Genomic DNA, 21,249 nt, shown 5'->3' on the forward strand with positions numbered 1-21,249 from the left:
TCACATCAATCAGAGCGTGTGAAGGAGCATCAATCGTACAGTGATAGAACACGTGTTGCCTTTCTTAACATGTTTCAGCGGGGACACTCAGCACTGATATACGCAGGGATTACCACTGCCATTAAGGACCGGAGGGTTATGTGTTGGAAACAAATCTGTGAATAGCCGAGCCCTCTGCACATGGAACAGATATAGTTAACTACTGGGTACGTACACATACTGTAGTGACACATGAGAGCAGACTGCATGTGTGTCATGTGTCACATGTGCTACAAGTCATACATACATACATACTTAATATATAACATACTGAGATCATGACATGAGAACACTCATGCAGTCTGAACGCTGGCTGTGTGCGTTGGGAAGGCGAGGGGGGGTGTGGGGGGTGGTGGGGTGTTAAGACGCTAGCTGTCGCGGTATGCTTTCAACTGTAACGGGAGTAGGTATACATAACAGCAGGTTAAAAAGAGATCTCAGATGCAACACACATGTACAGCCTCCTCGAGACTTTGATGATCGCATGAAGGAGAACAAGGTCAGCTGACATTGTCCCATAGCAACGTCGTTTTCGCGCACACGCACCAGTGTCGACTACCTTTTTTCACTGACGAAAACTAAATGGAAATGAATTGCAAAACTAAGCTATGATGACTAAAACTATGACTAATAAACTGACAATTTCGTCTACAGATGAAAACTAGACTAAAATGTTAGGAAGGGACTAGTGGACAAGAGATCCAGTACAAGACATTTTACACTTGGTTGCATGCTGAAAATTGCAGATCGGCTATTTTCAGCAAATGTAAAAAACAGTCATTACGATGGCATCAAGGCCCGACAAAATACATTTTAGTCGACTAAATCAACCGTAGATTTAGTCGACTGAAACTAGACTAACACCATGAAGACATTCCAGGTGACAAAAATGTGACACACACACACACACACACACACACACACACACACACAGTGCATGGCTGTAGATTGGCCCCGCCAACCAAAGAAGCAGTACAAAAGGGAGTATAATGCACTGATGGGTGAACAACTCCATTTACACATGAACCTCTCTATTATATATAACTCTATGACGCACGCACGCACAGCTGATCAGAGACATGGCACATCAAATTTGCATTAGCCAGCTTGAGTTTGTCACACATACAAGCAAGCGTTTACTTTGCAATATGTCCCAGAAAGGTTATAATACGCATGGCATGGTGCCATCCAATTGATTGATTGATTGATCGATTGAACATTTTATTTCCCCAGTATATAGTTACATTTCAAATGAAAGCACAAGTCAAGTCAAAAAAATAGTGGACGAAACCACGATAACTTGTTTACAACAGCGTCCCCCATTTTACATTTTTGGAGGGTTTAGAGTGAGTCCACCGGGGAAAGTACCGTAACCTGTTTTTTAATTTTTATCCCACGATTTTGTAACCCATTTTTCACCCCTGTGTCAATCATCTATCTAATGTGATCCTGGGCTCTACACACCCTCCACCAACCTAGTCCCCATATATGGGGGACAAGGGGAGAGCAACCTAGTCCCCATATATGGGGGACAAGGGGAGAGCAACGGACTCGAACTCATGCTTCCTTCATGCCTGATGAGTGTCCAAGTTGCTCCTTTACACCTGACAGGGGGGAGTTTCCCTGGTTGGACATCGTAGCGTGTGGAAGGAACTCATTGTCAGTGCCTGCTGGTACTCACAGTTTCTTGAGTGCTGGCAGGCCAAGGAACGCTCCGGGTTCGAAGTGGTTGATCACGCTGCTCCGCAGGTCCCTGCAGTGAACAAACAAACACTCAACTTTAGGCCACATATACCGTAACCTTTCTTCATAACAAAACTTTCTTTGTATTGGCAAGTAGCGAAATCGATCTTTTCTTTTTCGAGAGGCTGGTCTGCATTTCATGTGAGGGCAAATATATTGAGAGTCCCATAGCCTATAGATCCAACGGCTTGAGGCTGTATGGACCGACATTGAGGGGGCAGAAACCGAGCGTTCGAGTGCTGTTCTAATGCAGCCTGAACTGAGACAAGCTGGAGTTGGAAATACATTGTTTTCAACGACGGCGGCGCAAACAAGAGCTATTTTAAGCACATGTGTGCAACATGATAACTGTTTTAAAGTATTGTACAGTAACAACTAAAGTCTCATTAATGTTTATGTTGAACTATTACTACAAAACAATCTAAAATAAAAGGGATTTAAGATCATTAAAGCTGGGCTGTTGCCTGCCCTGAGTCCAATGCATTTCTGCCTACTTCTGGTCGAGGACTTGTCCCAGTTGGTTGTCACCAGCATGCTCAGTTGAAGTATATGTAGCCCTGAAAGCCAACTGAAGGCTTCAGTTGCCAGTGTAACAGACGTGATCTTGCGTTGTGTTATATGAAGCACCATAGACCAGGATCTCAGCAGTGAGTAGATTTATTCTGTACAAAAGACAATGAGGCAATCACTGCTCTGCTCTGACGTATGTTTTCCACATTACATTTGCTGGAAATAAAGCAGACGCAGTACCATGAGAACACAGTATGTGTCTTAACAACTTTGGGTACATATATGTAAATAATCCGCAGAACAAAATAAACACAACCTTCCGCTTTCAAAGCCAACTGAAGCCTTCTGAAAGCCAACTGAAGCCCCATGCAAGTGAACGCAGTTTGTGTAACTCTGTCTATGGGGTGCGTTCGGAAATGCGCACCTGGAATGTGGTCAGTTTGTTGAGTGTGGTGGGCGGTGACGTCACAGAGTGGCTTATTTACGAACGACCACAGCTGTGACGCATTCACACCGATTCATACCGGACGACCCCAGCTTCAGGGTAGGGTCGCTCAGTGCTGGCACTTGGCGCAGCCAGCGCACTGGACTTTCGAACAACAACACACCGAGTGCACTGAATAAACGAACGACAAGACAGAAAGCACACCAGTGCGTTCATTCAGGGCGCATTTCCGAATGCACCCTTTATCTAAAGGCTCTGTCTGGACCAGAGCTATAGAAACAGAGAGCCCCATATGCATGGCGTCTATTTGAGGACATCCACCGTACCACGGTATATCATTCAAAGGGAAAGTTACAATAACTTAAAAGGCTATTAATCTTTCATGTCCCTGGTTAAGTTACAACAGATAGTCCCATAAAATCCACCGGGAGCCACCCTGATTCTCAAATGGATGCATATATAACATATTATATACCGTGTATAGTCTACAAGGATTGGTGTCAGGCCAAAAAAAAAAAGATGAAGACAGCGATATGTCAAGGGAGAGAGAGGCAAGGTTCCAAAATAGTTAACCCATTCTGAACGGGAACCCATTTTGGTGTTAGCATCATGTTATGCTTTAGCTATTTAAAAATAGCAGATCTACAAGCTCATAGCACGCCACCGAGTGGCGCGCTACGAGCTTGTAGGTCTGCTATTTTTGAAAAATCGAAGAACGACTGACATTTTCAGAATCTGATCTCAGGTCAGAATGGGTTCATCAGACCAGTGTGTGTCCAGTGGAAACCTCGTATGAATCTGATCTCAGGTCAGAATGGGTTAAATCACCCCCGGAGACCTCAATCTGTCAATGTGGCTTCCGTAATAAAATGGTGTGTGTGATGTGTGTATGCGTGGGTTGTTTATATGTTGTAGACAGTATAACCCCCTGTACATTTGTCTGGGCTTAACAACAGAGGAGAATAAAGCTGTCAACGTTTATTATATTTATCCTATTATTATTATTTGTAATTAACCTTAAGTTCTCCAGGGCTCTGCTGGGCGGGCGATAATGTACAGGTATGTCATTCCTATTATGTTATGAAGACATGGTTTACAGTACATGGGAGATACCTTTTGTTCAGTGTACGACAGCAGGTTCCCAAAGTGGGGTCCGGGGACCCCCCAGGGGGTCCTTGAGGGAGTTCCAGGGGGTCCCCATCACGCAGCTAAATGATAGTTTGGAACCAAATGGACCCTCAGGGGGGGGGGGTCTGGAACTTTACAAATGGAACCAAAACGGACCGGTTCAGTTAAATTTACTTTGATGTTACAATATATAAATTGGGGTTCCCAGAGAGAATTACCATTAAATGGAGGGTCAAACCAGGACCCCCCCCCCCCCACCGGTTTGACCCCAGTTTTACTTATACAGTATGTGTTGTATGTCAATTTGAAACGGATGGTGACAGCAGCCAGTCAACAGCAACGAGTTACCCCAACCAGTATGTATGTTCACCCTAATGCCAACGAGTTACCCCAACCAGTATGTATGTTCACCCCAATGCCAACGAGTTACCCCAACCAGTATGTATGTTCACCCCAATGCCAACTTGTTACCCCAACCAGTATGTATGTTCACCCCAATGCCAACTTGTTACCCCAAACAGTATGTTCACCCCAATGCCAAACAACTTGTTACCCCAACCAGTATGTATGTTCACCCCAATGCCAAACAACTTGTTACCCCAACCAGTATGTATGTTCACCCCAATGCCAAACAACTTGTTACCCCAACCAGTATGTATGTTCACCCCAATGCCAACTTGTTACCCCAACCAGTATGTATGTTCACCCCAATGCCAACTTGTTACCCCAACCAGTATGTATGTTCACCCCAATGCCAACTTGTTACCCCAACCAGTATGTATGTTCACCCCAATGCCAACTTGTTACCCCAACCAGTATGTATGTTCACCCCAATGCCAACTTGTTACCCCAACCAGTATGTATGTTCACCCCAATGCCAACTTGTTACCCCAAACAGTATGTTCAACCCAATGCCAAACAACTTGTTACCCCAACCAGTATGTATGTTCACCCCAATGCCAAACAACGAGTTACCCCAACCAGTATGTATGTTCACCCCAATGCCAAACAACGAGTTACCCCAACCAGTATGTATGTTCACCCCAATGCCAAACAACGAGTTACCCCAACCAGTATGTATGTTCACCCCAATGCCAGACAACGAGTTACCCCAACCAGTATGTATGTTCACCCCAATGCCAAACAACGAGTTACCCCAACCAGTATGTATGTTCACCCCAATGCCAGACAACGAGTTACCCCAACCAGTATGTATGTTCACCCCAATGCCAGACAACGAGTTACCCCAACCAGTATGTATGTTCACCCCAATGCCAACTTGTTACCCCAACCAGTATGTATGTTCACCCCAATGCCAACTTGTTACCCCAAACAGTATGTATGTTCACCCCAATGACAAACAACAAGTTACCCCAAACAGTATGTATGTTCACCCCAATGCCAACTTGTTACCCCAACCAGTATGTATGTTCACCCCAATGCCAACTTGTTACCCCAACCAGTATGTATGTTCACCCCAATGCCAACTTGTTACCCCAACCAGTATGTATGTTCACCCCAATGCCAACTTGTTACCCCAACCAGTATGTATGTTCACCCCAATGCCAACTTGTTACCCCAAACAGTATGTATGTTCACCCCAATGCCAAACATGGGGTATTTAGAGAGAACATCTAAGGACTGACCTCTATAGTGCCGTGGGCCTATCAAATTCAATCTAATGACAAGCCGTGTGATTTCGATGACAGCTGCTGCCACCGCAGTTGGGTCGAAAATACATTATACAACATGGCACAAATGTTAACGTAACACATTAATTTGACCTGAGATCGGATTCAAAAAAATGTTCTTCTACATCCTGACAGTTTTCTGAAAAACCTCATGTTTCTATATGTCAGTGGTTCTCAAACATTTTCATGTCAAGGACCCCCAAAAATATCTGTATTTGGCCGCCGAGCCCCCCATCTGAAAATATGTTGTTCCAGGGACCCCCCATAAGATTAGAGTTAAAAACGTTCACTCTGAAAGAAAATATATTCAAAGATTAGCGCCACATTATCACGATTTAAAAAAAACAGCAGACCTACAAGTTCGTATGAGCCGACCGACCGACCAACCAACACACACACTGACGGGAAATGCACAATTCTATATAGTTAACTACGACCTTCGGTTGGATTAAATAAACCAAAAAAAGTAGCACATTAAGACTTTCTATATCAACACGCTTTCTTCAATAATTTAAACAAATGAACATACTTTTCATACTTTTTTTTAACAACCTACATTAGTAGTAGTATAGGCAATTAATAAAGGTTTTAAAAAGAACACGATGGCTTTAACCCATTTTGATCGGGAACCCATTTTGGTGTCAGCATCATGTCGTGCTTTAGCTATTGAAAAATAGCAGATCTACAAGCTCATAGCGCGTTGTAGGTCTGCTATTTTTGAAAAAACTAAGAGCGACTGACATAGAAGACATTTTTAGAATCTGATCTCAGGTCAGAATGAAAACTGTCAGGATGTAGAAGACATTTTTAGAATCTGATATCAGGTCAGAATGGGTTAAAATTCACATTCGCCATCTCTGAATAGCTTCAATTAATGTTGTAATGTGTGGATCGAAATGAGAGAGACTCGCTTATGTTTAACCACAGAGCTCATTTTCTAGAAATCATCATGGATAAAATAAAACATTGGAAATGTGTCAAGGGAAAAACTCAGTGCTTTTTAGGACTACAAACTGTAGCACACTCCAGTGAGTAGTATCATTGTCCCCGACATTAAATAATTACAGAATCATTATTATCCAGTTAGATGAACAGAGGCTCATAAATATTCCCGAGCCTGAGCCTTATTACAATACAGATCTGACAGTTAACCCATTTAGACCTGAGAAAAGATTCTACAAAAATGTCTTCTAAATCATGACAGTTTTCTGGAAAAACTGATTCTATGTCAGTGGTTCTCAAACTATTTCATGTCAAGCAGCCCCAGAAATATATGTATTTGGCCGCCGACCCCCATCTGAAAATATGTTGTTCCAGGGACCCCCTCTCCCAGAAGCAAAGATTTGAGTTAAAAACGTTCGCTCTGAAAGAATATATATTCAAAGATTTGCGACACATTTTCACGATTTTTCAAAAATAGCAGACCTATACAAGCTCGTAGCGCGCCACTCGGTGCCGCGCTGTGAGCTTGTAGATCTGCTATTTTTCAACAGCTAAAGCATAACATGATACTTTATAAAACACCAAAAGGGGTTCCCGTCCAGAATGGATTAAATCAGGTTTGGGCTGAGAAGATTGATTTGTTATCACATAAAAGGCGATGTGTTTCACTCTCTTGGACCTCAAGTCTGAACACTGACTGAAAGCATCTATTCAGGGAAATAAAAAGACAGTAAAGCTCAACTCTGTCCGTGCACTTCATTCTCAATCTCAGCACTATATTTGCCTAATAAATGCCTGCACCTATTTTTCTGTAGCCTCAGAACCAGGACTGGTTCCTTTGGACCATTTTCACATTAACCCATTCTGAACGGGAACCCATCTTGGCGTTAGCATCATGTCATGCTTTAGCTATTGAAAAATAGCAGACCTACAAGCTCATAGCGCGCGCTACGAGCTTGTAGTTCTGCTATTTTTGAAAAATCGAAGAACGACTGACATTTTTATGGAATCTGATCTCAGGTCAGAATGAGGTTAATCAGACCAGTGTGTGTCCAGTTGGAAACCTCGTATGAATCTGATCTCAGGTCAGAATGGGTTAAGCTGCATGGCCCAGGCTCGGTTCGGCTCTTGGGCCCATCTATCTATGCAGTGACTCGTCTTCGTTGATTCTTGCGTGTGCGTTGCGTGTGCGTTGCGTGTGCATTGCGTGCGTGCCTATGTTCTTTGTCTCCATTGTGATGACTTGGAGCGAAACTAGAGAGAGCAGGCGAGAGAGGAGGAGGGTGGGGGGGGGGGGGTTGCAAGTTTGACCGAAGCCCAGTCAATTATCTCCCAGGTGTTTGACTGAAGTGATTGTAAGCGATCTCGGCGGTTTCTCCCATGAGCTCCTAGACTGAGACGAGACGGTATAGTATAGTGGAATTAGCCCAGGAACAAAACCCAATTCAGCAAGAAGTGAAGAAACAGCAGTTTTGAATAAAAACCCCCATGCACAGAAAAGAGGCTCCTCCGCCCGAAGATAACGTCGAATCTTGGCTCCTTTCGCCACCCCCCCCTCTCTCCCCACTCCCTTCACCCACTCCCCAGCCAGCCACACACACAGACGATCATATATAGGCCCGGTCTTTTAACTCATTTAGGCCCGACATCGAATTAAAAAAATGTCGTCAAAATCCTGACAGTTTTCTGAAAAACCTTATGTTTCTGTATCAGTGGTGCCGAGTACCACAGACGAAAAACAGTCCAAGTCCAAATTTCATTCTGACCCCTCCACGAAAAGGCCTCGTTGTCCTGAATCCTTATCTATAATTTGTACATTATGGATCAATAGTGTGGACTGTTTTTCGTCTGTGGCATTCTTTTTCATGTCAAGGACCCCAACAATTATATGTAATATGCCTCGATCCACCCCCACCATCTGAAAATATGTTGTTCCAGGGACGACCTCCCCAGAAGAGAAGCAAAGTAAAAAATAGCAGACCTACAAGCTCTTATAGCTATGAGCTTGTAGATCTGCTATTTTTCAATATCTAAAGTGTATAACATAATGCTTTAAAACACCAAAAAGGAGGTCCCCGCCCAGAATGGGTTAAACAATCTATGGGGCTGCAATTGTGTGCAGTGCCGCGCTAGCTTCCAATACCTTTCTTTTTTTTGTGCAGGAGGTTAATTACTGGCAAGCCGTGAGAAAATTACATTCTCAAAATAAAGTATTATGATTGGCTCCTTGGTTGCGCTGGCTATTTTAAGCCCATAGATAGCTGAGAATAAAACCAGATTTCTTTAGACTTGTCCAATAATATCAAGTAACCTCGTTTCAGGGTCCCTATTATTAAAGCCACTATTCTGACTTGCAAATTACCTTTCTTTCCCAGGGCCCAAAACACCATTTCCTCACGAAGATTAAGCCCTTCATGACGGGAACCCCCTTTTTGTGTTATGCTTTATAGATATTGAAAAATAGCAGATCTACAAGCTCGTAGCGCGGCACCGAGTGCGCGCTACGAGCTTGTAGGTTTTTTTTGGGGAAAAATCGTAAACATGCGGCACAAATCTTTGAATATTTATTCAATCAGGGCGAACGTTTTTTAACTCAAATCTTTGCTTCTGAGGGGGTCCCTGGAACAACATATTTTCAGTTGGGGGTCGGTGGCCAATTAAATATATTTTGGGGTCCTTGACATGAAATATTGAGCACCACTGATACAGAAACATGCAGGTATTTCAGAAAACCGACTTTTTTATTTAATTTCGACGTCAGGCCTAAACGGGTTAAGCTATATAGCCTGTACTTGAGTGCACCGTGCTATAATAACACAGGACCTTTCTCCATTGATAGCGGTGGAACTCCCTCCCATATAGTCTAGTCTCTCTCCCCTCCATCTATCTATCTCTCACTGACGGAAGTCAGTCATGCTGAAGCGTAGCATTTCTGTACGAGGGAGGGAGGACGGAATAGTGCAGACTGACATTTAGAAGAAAACGATAGTAGAGGGAAAACAATGGTATTCTGGTGAGCAACCTGCTAGTGGTACGAGCTATACCCTATAGGACACAGCAGGGGGGCCACGCACGTCTTAACCTAATTAGACCAGAGTTAAAAACATTCACTTTGAAAGAAAATATATATTCTTTCAAGGTGAAAGTTTTTAACTCGTGGCGCAATCAGACACATGATGAGGCGGGTCTACCCTAGAACGTTGGTGGGATTCATAATCACACGTCCATGACATCAGAGACACTGGGCTCACTGCTAAAAATCCAAAATATCTAAATCCACAATATTACACACAAAGACCACCAGGAAAGTGTTCTAAGTCTTTCAAATGTCATTAACATATTTTTGTGTGTGCAAAAAGTGGACCTCCATCATGGACCGTTCCAAGCAAGACAGCCAGCCTGGCTGGGCCCGGCCCGGCTCGGCTCGGCACAAATCTCTCCTGATGGGAGGAGAGGGCCCGGCTCACATACAGGCAATGATTGTGCATTTTCCTCCCCACTGGAATCTTATTTATCCCATTCTGACCTGAGATCAGATTCTAAAAATGTCTTCTACATCCTGACAGTTTTCATTCTGACCTGAGATCAGATTCTAAAAAATGTCTTCTACATCCTGACAGTTTTCTGAAAAAAAGCTCTGTTTCTATGTCAGTGGTTCTTCGTTTCTTCAAAAATATCAGACCTACAAGCTCATAGCGCGCCACTCGGTGGCGCGCTATGAGCTTGTAGATCTGCTATTTTTCAATAGCTATAAAGCACAACACAATGCTAACACCAAAAGGGGGTTCCCGCCCAGAATGGGTTATTCCCGCCTTCCAGATGAGATGGTCGTGTCAAGCATGGTTTGCGTCCGCTGCGCTCTCGCTCCGCTGCCCCGTGTTGCGCCCAACGCCAGCTCGCACGCTACGCATCAGGGCTAATACAAGAGAGGCCTGGGGAAAGGGAACGATGCTCTGCCTGCCAGCCCGCCAGCCAGCCCGCCAGCCATCCAGCCAGCCAGGGGAAACGATGCTCTGCCTGCCTGCCAGCCAGCCATCCAGCCAGCCAGCCAGCCTCCAGCCAGCCAGCCAGCCAGCCATCCAGCCAGCCATCCAGCCAGCCAGCCAGCCAGCCAGCCATGCCGTGCATGGTGAGACTGGAGGTTATCTGCCCCCCCGACCGCTGCATGGCGCCTGGCGGCCCGGGGGAGGAGTCACGGAGCGCGTCTCGCGTGGTTCAGCGCTGTTATAGACGCCCCCCGATGTAAAGCGCAAACAGGACCAGGAGCGTTGAGGCATGGATAGTGCGCACGGACACACACGCGCACACACACACAGTAACTATTCATTAACCAGTAAATGTCAGCTAGATGGTTTGGCAAATAATATGAGCATAATCTGGTTAACATTGTTTGTAGAAAACAACACTGACACATTTGGAGCGACGACCCTCGATCTGCACTGTAGTTCACTCACACTCCTCTAGCCCCGCCCCCTCTGCACTGTAGTTCACTCACACTCCTAGACCAGGAAATGTGTCTCGTTTTCCCCCTTAGAGTATATATATATTATTAGAGACGGCACCGGATTTCTCCTCCCGTCCACTTGCTCAAAAGAGGCGATTTCACTCCTCCTTCCGAGTAGGAACAGAGTGCATTCTGGGATGGATTGCCCCAAAAACATGAATGCGCTGGCCATTGACAAAAATGAAAGCCTGAGTACCGAGCCTATAGTGTGTACCAAAATCTCCTGGAAGGGGCGTCAACATTATGTGTCACATGGTAGCGGCCGCCATACTTGTGTTGGCTTGTTTACATTGAGCGACTATCCGGTGTGCTTGTATATGTTTTTAAACTGACCTCACAATGCTGCAGACTTGCTCAGTAAAATAAGTCGAGGGAATGAGCCAGGAAACGGAAACGCCATGCACCCCCCTCTTGGTGACGTACACGTTTTCACACGCTATAGCCTGGCGGAGACCTGCATGTGCTCTCATGGGGAGCACGTTCTTCTCTAGCGCTTATACTATAGCTTTGACTAGAAAAGAAATAGGGATTTCTATTCAGAACGCCACACTGCACCGCTGACCGCTGCAACAACTATACTGAGCAAACATGGCTTAAAGGATTCATACATACTGTAACAAGGCCAGGTATAAGGGGTCCATATACTTCATACCATGACATCATGCATCATTTGTTATAAGTGGACCAGGCCTGGATTTGCCATTGGGCTATAAGGTGGGTTTTTTATGATGCAATTGTAAAGTATATGGCAGGCAAACCAATTCAAGTGATATTTGTGTTTAGTTGTATTATGCCCGGTTAAAACATTGAGAGCTTCTGCTCTGCTGTGTTGTGGGTTAGCTGTGGGAAAACCTGATCCAGTCTAAAGCCCAGCGACTTGTCTGTCTCTCTCTCTCTTTGTCTCTCTCTCCCTCTCTCTTTTGGAAGAAATTAAACCCCTAATTGTTTTCGCACCATTCGGCCGAGAGGGCCCCTGAAATCTTGTCTAGCCGGCACTGGTGAGGACCCAACAGCAGGACAGCCAGGCAGGTAGATGATAGGCTAGTGAAACCCATGGGTTGGGTGCAATAATAAACAATAGGTGAACAGAACATAAATCACTAACTAATAGACTGATGCAATGTCCAACAGGACAGGGACAGCACAGGGAACCAGACTGATATACACAGGAGGGCTGATTACACACGAGAAACGCCTGGGGAAGACACTGATTACACATGAGAAACGCCTGAGGAAGACGTCAACAATTGAACCATAAGAAACTGTTGTGTTTCCGAGACAAGACAATCTGTGACTGTGACAATGGTGCTCTTTTCCCCATTTATCTAGTATGTGAAGTAAAAGTATGCAAACATTGAACATTTCAGGGGTTCCCAAACCTTTCCCACACCAAGGACCACATAGCCATACTGTGGCCCTGTGACTTTCATAACCGTTAACCCATTCTGACCTGAGATCAGATTCTAAAAATGTCTTCTAAATCCTGACAGTTTTCTGAAAAAGCCATGTTTCTATGTCAGTCGTTCTTCGACCTACAAGCTCGTAGATCTGCTATTTTTCAACAGCTAAAGCATAATGCTAACACCAAAGGGGTTCCCGACCCGCCCCAAAATGGGTTTTAAACCTGCCACAATGCAACACGGTGTGAGCTTGTAAATCTGCTATTTTTTGCATTTTCTTGAATATTATTACTTATTTAAAAAATGAACGGACAATACTGACATTTCCCCAAATAGGGACACCAGGTTGAAATGGTTCAACTGGAACACAATAATCACTTGAATTATTATTATTATTATTCCATTATGTCCATGTCCTTTTCTAATTGGACCTTCCAGGCAAGGCAACCCCCTGGCGGCACCCGCTATTAACCCATTCTGACCTGAGATCAGATTCATACGAGGTTTCCACTGGACAACACACTGGTCTGATGAACCCATTCTGGCCTGAGATCAGATTCTAAAAAATGTCAGTCGTTCTTCGATTTTTCAAAAAATAGCAGACCTACAAGCTCGTAGCGCGCCACTCGGTGGCGCGCTATGAGCTTGTAGATCTGCTATTTTTCAATAGCTAAAGCACGACATGATGCTATAACACCAAAATGGGTTCCCGTTCAGAATGGGTTAAAACCAACAAAGGAACGAACGAAGCACAAGTCCAGTGACTATATGGTGCAAACAAACGGGTCCCAGTCGGGCCAGAACCACAGCGCCCCCCTCCTCCTCCTCCTCCTCCTCACAACAACGAGGAGAGAGGACATTGGACAGAAGGAGCATGTGAGGACAACACGAATTAATAATGCAAGATATGCAACCTCTCTTTGGGCCAGTGGGCTGCTGGACTGTGTCAAACATTGAGCCCACCACTAAACCAGCACGCAGATACTCTACCCTCCGAGTACCCACTAGTACCCACTCCATCGAGACACACACACACACAAACAAACAAACAAGGCCAAATAATACCACCAGTTTTACTGAGAAAAATATGGCCTTCATGTTCTGATAATTACCATAATAATAATAATAATCCTGAAACTGGGCAAGTTGCACCATGCAGCTCGGCCCATTCATCGGTTCGGCCCACAGGACAAAATATGGTCTGCTACGTCAAGTGGCCATGCGGTCCATGGGCCTGTCTGTCTCTGGCTGTCTATGGGCCTGTCTGTCTGTCTGTCTCTGGCTGTCCATGGGCCTGTCTGTCTGTCTGTCTCTGGCTGTCTATGGGCCTGTCTGTCTCTGGGCCTGTCTGTCTGTCTATGGAGCCACAACACGTACGAAAACCTCCTGACAATTTGTTTGTGCATCTATTCTAAATCGTTAGATGAGTATTGACAACCTTGTCTTCACAAACAACAAAAGGACACAGATCCCATAATGGATTCTTAATCAAGGCAAGGCAACCCACTTTTGTATTATTGCACCCAATGAATTGTCCACCTTAGTTAATACACACTGGATGGTGTGTGTGCGCGTGTGTGCGTGTGTGCATGTGTGTCAGTGTGTACGTCTGTGTGTGTGTACGTGCGTGTGGTAGTGTGTGTCTGTGTAAGACCATGCACAATATAACAGCCAAGAGGAGGAAACATGAAGATGGAAGGAGAGAGAGACCTAGAGAGAGAGAGAGAGAGAGAGACAGAGACAGAGACAGAGACAGAGACAGAGACAGAGAGAGAGAGAGAGACAGAGAGAGAGAGACCTAGAGAGAGAGAGAGAGAGAGAGAGAGAGAGAGAGAGAGAGAGACCAAAAACAAGGAAATATATAGAGACATGTCTGATAAAAAGAGAGGGATATATACTCTGAATCTCGTCGCTATTTTACGGTATTACAAAAAGGTCCTGGATGCTGCTCGACTGCCCAAACGGCCCCAGAAAGCCCTGTTTGTAACATCTTATTGGCTCGGGGGACCTTTACACAGAGCTCCTCCATGTGTGTGTCTTAGAGCTGGAGAGTGAGACGAGAACCCAGCCTGATGACTGCCAGAGCCCTCTCTGATCTGGTGGAGGGGCTGCTCACACTCCGGTCCGCACCCTGGGGAACCGCAGGGATAAAGGGCTTCTCTCCCTCCCTCTCTCTCTCTCTCTCCCTCTCTCTCTCTCTCTCTCTTCTTACATCACCCCCGCCAGCCGCCAGAGCCATCTAATAGAAGAGTTATACGATATCGAGGGGGCAGAAACCGAGCGCTTGTTCTAATGCAGCCCGAACTGAACTGAGTTGTTGGAAACGAGGGTCGATCGGCCCCAAACAAGAGCTATTCATTCATTTGACCTGAGATCAGATTCTAAAAAAATGTCTTCTACCATCCTGACAGTTTTCTGAAAAAGCTATGTTTCTATATGTGAAAGAAACATAGCTTCCCTCTTTCAGACCTACAAGCTCATAGCGCGCCACTCGGTGGCGCGCTATGAGCTTGTAGATCTGCTATTTTTCAATAGCTAAAGCATAACATAATGCCAAAACACCAAAAGGGGTTCCCGTCCCCAAAATGGGTTAAGCATGTGTGCAACATGACAACTGTTTTACAGTATTGTACGGTAAACAACTATTGTACTATTACTACAAAACAATTTAAAAATAAAGGGATTTAAGATCATTACAGCTGGGCTGGTTGCCTACCCCGAGTCCAATGCAATTCTGCCTATACTTCCGGTCCAGGACTTGTCCCAGTTGGTTGTCCCCATTCTCTACAGAGAGTATTCCACATGCATGGTTTTCCCATCAGGACACGCCCCCCTCATCTAGACTGAGTGGTAAAACATTGAGCAGCATGTTGGAGTGTTGGAGTTTGGAAGCGCTCGTTGGAAATCACTCAACCGTCCTGCCGTACCACCTGTTTCTATAAATGTCACATAATTCAGGAGGCAGCGAAATGTTGTGTTATTGAAAACAAGCACTTCCAAACTCTGACACTTATAAACATAATCAAATGCAGGGCATTTCTTGACAGAAAGTTATAGCTCATAACGTTTCTATGGTGGATTTTCATTAAACAAAAGCTTAATAATAATAATAATTATAAGATAATTCAAGCTTTTCGTACAGCTGCAATGTTGGTGAGTTTAACATTGTTTAATGCAATCAGACAGGACTTTTCTGTTTGGATGAATGGGCTGTCACAGCCAGAAAGTAGTTTTTTGCCCCCTATCCCCCTCCCTCTCCCCCCCCTCTCTCTCTCTCTCTCTCTCTCTCTCTCTCTCCCCCTCCCTCCCTCTCCATCTCTCTCCTTTTTGTTTACAAGTAAAAGTACAAGGAATTGAAAATGTACTTGAGTAAAAGTACAAAGGTATCAGCATCAAAATGTACTTAAGTACTAAAAGTAAAATTATTCATAATATTGCAGAATGTCCCATTTCACAAGTTCAAAATGTGTAGAAAATCTATTGAAAATATAGCCGATCTACAAGCTGTACACAAGCTGTACACAAGCAATCTACAAGCCGATCTACAAGCTCTCAATGCGTCACAACGAGACACATTGTGAGCTTGTAGATCGGATAAAATCTCCAAAGTAACCAGTAACTAAAGTTTTCAAATAAATGTAGTGGAGTAACAAAGTACAAATTGTGGCTCCAGGATGTAGCGGAGTAGAAGTAAAAGTATTGGAAATACTCAGGTAAAGTACAAATACCTCAGAATTGTACAGTAAAAGTACAGTACTTAAGTAAAAGTACCGCCACACTTCCGCAACCACTTGAACTCGACGTACAACGAGTTCCTCAACCAATTAAAACTGTAGCAGTTTTTTTTTTTTTTTATCACCCCGGCCGGGTGTGTACTGTACTGTACTGTACTGGCACACCCAAAATCACCATATATACAGTTAATATGTGTGTGTGTGTGTGTGTGTGTGTGTGTGTGTGTGTGTGTACAGGTGGTGAAAAACAACCATGCTGTTTTCATGCTCATACCCAGCCAGGCAGACAGCCACCCACACACATAAGTCCACAAGGGAGTGGTTGCACCACTCACAAACATTTAAGCCGCATCGCAAACAAACAATGCAAGTAAAACAAAACAATTCACCGACCATTGTTGGCATCTTTGGATTGAACCCACACATCCTTCCTGGAGCTTATTCTTCTCTCTCTGGTGTTTGTTTTTTGAAAACCTTCTCAGGTGCTCCTAACCAGCAGCAAAATGGCCGCTGCTGCACTCTGGGTAATGTAGTTATTTGAGGTGTAATGTTGACCATGCACCATACATTGACAGAAGATGCTTGGTAATAATAATGCTCCATTCCTGTAGTTTTGACTTAACACCTAACACCTATATTATCTTGCGCCAACCCCTAACCCTTATCCCTAAACTAATTTGCCATTTTTTACCATTTATAAAAAAGCTTTTAAAATAGTTAAAATAGCCGATCTACAAGCTCACAATGTCTCGATGTAGATCGGCTAGTTGAACTATTTTAAAATGTTTTTCAAAATAGTAAAAAAAAAAAAAAAAAAAGGCAAATACGTTTTAGGGATATTAAAGGGAGAAGGTTGGTGCCAAGATGGAGCCCATAGTGTCTCTATTCATGGCCATGTTGTGATTGGTGGAAGCTCGGATCACAACGCAACACATTAGTGAGGTTGTAGATCTGCTATTTTCGGCACGGAGATTTGGTGTAGAGGGCAAAAAGGATCCATCTAACTAACTAACTGACTAAAGGACTATACATAGTCTGGATTTTCGGTGGTGAGGTGACCACCGAACTTCTCTCTGTTTTTACTCGCCCACCGCTCAACGTTATTTCAGCTCCGGTGGTCAGCTCACCACCGGAGCGGTGTGGTCACCTCACCACCGGAGCAGTGTGGTCACCTCATCACCGGAGCGGTGTGGTCACCTCACCACCGGAGCGGTGTGGTCACCTCACCACCGGAGCGGTGGTCACCTCACCACCGGAGCGGTGTGGTCAGCTCACCACCGGAGCGGTGTGGTCACCTCACCACCGGAGCGGTGTGGTCACCTCACCACCGGAGCGGTGTGGTCACCTCACCACCGGAGCGGTGTGGTCACCTCACCACCGGAACGGTGGTCACCTCACCACCGGAGCGGTGTGGTCACCTCACCACCGGAACGGTGGTCACCTCACCACCGGAGCGGTGTGGTCACCTCACCACCGGAGCGGTGCTGTCAAGTGGAGGTATAAGCCTATAGAGCCCATTGTGTGTGTTTAGTGACTCCGTATTGAGCGACGCTCACGCTAAGGGCAGATGATCAACACGCTAAGGGCAGATGATCGCAGTTTAGCAGCTATCGGCCCTCCAACACCAGGCCCGTTAATTAGGCTTAATAGGCAGAGAAGCAACTCTTAAGTACACACACACACACACACACACACACACACACACACACACTATACGAACGGACACTTTATTACCCATTCTGACCTGAGATCAGATTCATACGAGGTTTCCACTGGACACACACACACTGGTCTGATTAACCCATTCTGACCTGAGATCAGATTCTACAAAAATGTCAGTCGTTCTTTGATTTTTCAAAAATAGCAGACCTACAAGCTCGTAGCGCGCCACTCGTGGCGCGCTATGAGCTTGTAGATCTGCTATTTTTCAATAGCCAAAGCACGACATGATGCCAACACCAAAATGGGTTCCCGTTCAGAATGGGTTAATGTGTGTGTGCGCACTTGTGTGTGACTGTGTGTGTGTGTTAACGTGTGTATGTAAATGCATATACATACGTACAAAGCACTGTATACAGTATATAATGTATTGTGTGTGTGTGTGTGTGTGTGTGTGTGTGAGTGTCACGTGCACGCGCCTGTTGTTAGTGGCAGCCATTCAGGATCCAGTTGATTGTTACTGACATACATGTCCGTTCCGTGTGGCTTATCTAGTCGAAGAAGACGACGCGGTATCGCTGATGGAACAATGGTACCAGAAACAATGAATCAGTGGGGGGGTGGGGGGCATCGGGTGTCCGCACGAAATTGCAGGGAAGCAAAGAAGAAGCAGCGAGCTGGGACTGGGATGGGAGGCCCCTCGAGGACGTCGATCGGATCACCATATTGTACGGCTAATGAGACTGGCGACGGCACTGTACACAAAGGTGTTGTAAAAAAGAGAAATCATTTCACCGGTGACGGCTGCATGAGGGCCCCCCGGGTAGCGCTGACATTTAACCCCTTCTGGACGGGAGAACCCCCCTTTTGGTGTTTTAAACGTTATGCTTTAGCTATTGAAAAATAGCAGATCTACAAGCTCGTAGCGCGCCACTAGCTTGTAGGTCAGCTATTTTTGTAAAAATCAAAGAACGACTGACATAGAAACTTAGCTTTTTTTTCAGAAAACTAGTCAGGATGTACAGAAGACATTTTTTTTTAGAATCTGATCTCAGGTCAGAATGGATTAAACACAGGTCACGCCGAGGTGACACGCGGGACAGAGAACTTTGGGTGTTTAACCCATTCTGACCTGAGATCAGATTCTAACGCACAGAAAGAATGGTGGTTCTTTAACGCATTTTGACCTGAGATCAGATTCTAAAAATGTCTTCTAAATCCTGACAGTTTTCAAAAATAGCAGACCTACAAGCTCGTAGCGCGCCACTCGGTGGCGCGCTATGAGCTTGTAGATCTGCTATTTTTCAATAGCTAAAGCATAACGTAATGCTAACACCAAAACGGGTTCCCGTGCAAAATGGGTTAACCTTCCTGCTAATTGATATGACCCAGGAGGGACTATGTGCGTGTCTCTGTCTCTGTCGAGGCGAACGAAACGAACGCCACCAGGCATGGATGGGGTTTTATTCCAGCATTAACCCATTCTGAACGGGAACCCATTTTGGTGTTATAGCATCATGTTATGCTTTAGCTATTGAAAAATAGCAGACCTACAAGCTCATAGCGCGCCACCGAGTGGCGCGCTACGAGCTTGTAGCTCTGCTATTTTTTGAAAAATCCAAGAACGACTGACATTTTTTAGAATCTGATCTCAGGTCAGAATGGGTCAATCAGACCATGTGTGTGTGTCCAGTGGAAACCTCGTATGAATCTGATCTCAGGTCAGAATGGGTTAAATCATAACGTCGGTTTCGAGAACAACCCACGACCGCCGACCGCCGTCGGGAAATTTGGAGACAACTATCTATAGAAATAAAAAGTTGCAGACTCCGGTTTTATTTTAGTTTGTCAACAACAGTGACATAAACTCCCAAATATTTGCACATTGCATCATGCAGGAAGAGGGGCTTACATGACAAACAACACGTCCGTCCATGGCGAGGCAAATATTGGCAAAAATGTTTAGGCATTTGGAGGGTAGCGGGGTTGGAGGGATTTTGTTAATTGATGCTGTCCTTGTCCCCTTTTAATCGCATAAGCCCTGGATAAATCTTAGTTTAACCCATTCTGGGCGGGAACCCCTATTGGTGTTTCAAGCATTTTCTGTTCTAATTTAGCTATTGAAAAATAGCAGATCTACAAGCTCATAGCGCGCCACCGAGTGGCGCGCTACGAGCTTGTAGGTCTGCTATTTTTGAAAAATCGTGAAAATGTCATGGCGCAAATCATTGAATATTATATTTCAGAGCGAACTTTTTTAACGGATATATTGGCTTCTGGGGGGGGGGGGGGGGGGTCCCTGGAACTACATATTTTGAGATGGGGGGGTCCGTGGCACAATAGAGATAATTCTGGGGGTCCTTGACATGAAAAAGGTTGAGCACGTCTAGGATTTAGGATTTAGAAGCCTTTTTTTCATCGACCTCAGTCCAAAATGGGTTAATTCGCTGATAGTGCGGCTCTTCCTATTCCCCCCCCCCCCCCCCCCACTCCCCCCCTTCCCTTCACCACTTCCCTGGCTTGTGCCGGCGAGCCCAAAAGGATTACAATCTTAATCCAAACTTTCCTTTGCCTGCTTTTTGCCCCGTCCCACATTGGGCCTGGACTGTGGATAGCAGCAGGTCTGGGCCTGTTGGGAGCTGAAGGAGGCTCTATGGTACACACAGGGGCGGCCTTAGGAATCTGGAGGCCCGTTTCAAGAGCAAATATGAGGCCCCCCATATATATCTATCACATATTCTGTTGATACAGCCGTATTGATACAACAATAGTTTGGACTGTTCTATAGTATATCGCGCACATGTAGCCATTACTCTCGACAATTACGCAGAAACAACACCTCTCCTAATCCTGTCGTCGCTTCACAATGAAGTGTCTCCCCTTTTACCTCCCAATGGCGTACATTTTACCCCAGGTTATTAACAGGAAATAGGTGTAACTTAACATGGTGGGAGAGAGCAAGGCAGCGAGCGAGAGAGAGAGAGAGAGAGGGGCCAAGGGTGGCGGGGAGTTGACTGATGCCTGACAGTCAGTTGGAGCTTGGAGGCCCCCCCTGAGGGTGGAGGCCTGTTTCAATTGAAACTGGTGAAACATAGCTAAGGCCTCCTATGGGTACACATTGGTACAGGGAGAGGAGGAGGACAGGAACACTGCCTGGCAGGAGGTGGTGATGGGGGACCGTTTGTCGGACCTGGTTATTCCGCTCCGAGGATCCCATCAGGAGAGCCATGACATGTCTCATCCTGGGGGCCTCGTCTCACCTGAGTGCGTGGAGGAGGAAGGGGGCCTCGATCGTCCCACCTGAGTGCATGGAGGAAGGGGGCTTCATAGCACCTGAGTGCATGGAGGAAGGGGGCCTGAACGGGGAGTTTGTTTTGGGGCTCCACAGAAGGAGAAGAGTGCATAAACAACTGTCTCATCTGGTTCACGTCCAGCTGGGCCTCCTGAAGCATCT

The 21,249-nt window shown here is 45.3% G+C and overlaps 1 protein-coding gene across 1 annotated transcript in view; it reads right to left on the minus strand.

Annotated features, from left to right (window-relative positions):
- LOC308335912 (uncharacterized protein) overlaps positions 1 to 21,249 on the minus strand; it is a gene marked incomplete at its 3' end in the record, with an annotated part of 312,796 nt that overhangs the window by 32,612 nt on the left and 258,935 nt on the right. The window contains exon 5 of the mRNA XM_080793134.1: positions 1,721 to 1,792. Within this exon, the coding sequence (XP_080649260.1) occupies positions 1,721 to 1,792 (72 nt within the window). The remainder of the gene's footprint in view (positions 1 to 1,720; positions 1,793 to 21,249) is intronic.

The sequence above is a fragment of the Protomyctophum bolini genome, assembly GCF_963924005.1.
Source record: "Protomyctophum bolini genome assembly, chromosome: 20".
In the NCBI taxonomy this organism is placed as follows: Eukaryota; Metazoa; Chordata; class Actinopteri; order Myctophiformes; family Myctophidae; genus Protomyctophum; species Protomyctophum bolini.